Source organism: Propithecus coquereli, unplaced genomic scaffold (assembly GCF_000956105.1).
Source record: "Propithecus coquereli isolate 6110/MARCELLA unplaced genomic scaffold, Pcoq_1.0 Scaffold53, whole genome shotgun sequence".
Taxonomy (NCBI): Eukaryota; Metazoa; Chordata; class Mammalia; order Primates; family Indriidae; genus Propithecus; species Propithecus coquereli.
The window spans coordinates 4,205,278-4,207,433 of record NW_012151174.1 but is presented as its reverse complement, the minus strand read 5'-3'; the positions used below and the strand labels follow the sequence as shown (position 1 = coordinate 4,207,433).

Genomic DNA, 2,156 nt, shown 5'->3' with positions numbered 1-2,156 from the left:
GTTCACAGGTGTTTGTTATTAATATATCACTTACCTTAAATAAGGTAAAGAAGAACCACGAATTGACCAACGATCAAAGTTTATTATGCCAAAGATGATTATTCGTCTCAGGCCATAAAAAAATTAAATTGAACAAAAAGGCTGTAGAAATACGGATCCCTAAGTGAACGTTGATAACACAGCAAACAATAGTAATAATAAAGATAATAGTAAAAACAAGTCATCCTTAGTGAGCACTGTGCCATGCCACTGTTCTAAGCACTTTCTATGGATTAACTCATTCAATGCTCAACTACCTTATATGAGCTAGTTACAATTACCCTCACTTTACAGATGAAAAACCTGAGGTTAACTTCCCTTATGCCCTTCCTAGGAAGTGCAAGAGAAGGGACTTAAACCCAGGTTTAAATCTGGCTCCAAAGCACAGATCCTCAACCACTTCCAAATACAGAGCAGTAGGAACATATCAAATCCTAACCTATCCTATCTTCTGCTTTTATAACTGTCTTTGGTAAGACTTTCAAAGACTGACTCCAAATTTAGATGCTGGAAAAGCCTTAACCTGCCTTGCTGAAAGGCAGTTCTGCTGCGTAATGGTTAGGTTGCCTGGGTTGACTCCTGACTTTGATTTCTAACTGACACCTTGGGTGAGTTCCTTAACCTCTCTGTGCCTTGTTTTCTCATCTACGAATAAGACAAATGTAGTACCTATATCACAGAGTTGTCTCTTCCGAGGAATAAGTTATTGTATGTAAAAATACACAGAGCACTCCTGGCACATAATATATAAACGCTGCCCGTTATGGTTGGTTATGAAAGCCTCTACGGAATCGTCATTTTTGGTATCGTATTTCTAAGCCTATCCCTCCACCAAAGCAGCTCTTCACTGCGCCTTCAAAAACAGACGAGGATTTTTTTCAGCTGTGCCTTAACCCACATGCTAGTTCAGCATCTCCAAATCCTTAACAACTAGAATTTAGGACAGCTGTCCCCTTCAGAGGCTACACTTATCCTTTACCTGGCGTTCCTGCATGACCCAATGTGAATAATGCCTATAACCACGACATTATTCAGTAATTAAGTCCTCTAACACTCTCTCACCCTGTCCAATTTATAATACAGCCAGAGTAGTTTCTCTAAAACTTTAGTTATCACACTGACATTTCTTTCCTGCCTGATTCCCCCTATTGCTACTGCAGTGGTTACGCAACTTCTGAAATGGTACGAAAGTATGCGAGAAAGCACACACTTTCTGTCACCCTCCCTCACTGGTGCCGTTATGATCCGGTCCCTCTTCCTTCCCATCTCCCAGGCTCCAGCGAGGCCGAACGCTCCACTGTGCCCCCAAATCCCCTTCACTTTTACGTCTGGGGATCTCTTATTTTTCTTCTCTGCCTTCAAAAGCCATTTTCAAACGTAAGTTGCCTTACCACATCCTTAACATCCCCCAGGACTTGTTAAATCCTCCGGCGTTTCCACAGCACCGTCTACACACCAGCGTTATAATCCCAAACAAAACAGTCACAGATTCGCTCGTGCCCGCCTCTGCAGGCGGAGGCTCCACGCGGAGCGGGGGCGGGTGGGTTCCCCCCCAACCGCAGCGCCCCGCACGATGTCCGGCACGTCATCGACTTCCAATCAATTTGGCCAGCCGAATCAATGCACCCGTGGTTGCCTTAATCTGCTCGCCAGGACCCGCGCCAGGAGGAGTGGGCAGAAGATGCAGAGGCACAAAGTTCCCGGTCCAACGCCCGGCAGAACGCGCAACAGCAGCCCTGCGCAGGACCCGGAGCGGACCGCAGCTCCCGGGCACACAGCAGGCGCTCAGTAATCACTGGATGAACAAAATGTGCTGCCCCTGGGTACCCTGGCTGTCACCCAAAGCGCCCCACGGAGCCCGCACAGCCTCCCCGGCAGTACCTGCTGTCCCTCCGCGCCGGACCTGCGCTTCCCGCCGCCGACCATTCTGCAGCCGCAGCGCCCGCGAAACCCCGCGTTCCGCAGCCGCTTCCCAGAGCCGTCGACTGCTTCCGGGTTCAAAAGCCGCCGATGCGCGCGCCTGCGCCGCCGGGGGCGGGGAAGGCTCCGCCCACTGGGAGAGCGCGCCGCCGGGTGTGGGGAAGGCTCCGCCCACTGGGAGAGCGCGCCGCCGGGGG

The 2,156-nt window shown here is 50.0% G+C and overlaps 1 protein-coding gene across 1 annotated transcript in view; it reads right to left on the bottom strand.

Moving 5' to 3' along the window:
• LOC105820506 (chromosome unknown open reading frame, human C4orf27) overlaps positions 1 to 2,012 on the bottom strand; it is a 35,657-nt gene extending 33,645 nt beyond the window's left edge. Inside the window, exon 1 of the mRNA XM_012656989.1 lies at positions 1,921 to 2,012. Coding sequence (XP_012512443.1) covers positions 1,921 to 1,965 — 45 coding nt within the window. The 5' untranslated portion in view covers positions 1,966 to 2,012. The remainder of the gene's footprint in view (positions 1 to 1,920) is intronic.
• Between the last annotated feature and the right edge of the window lie 144 nt (positions 2,013 to 2,156).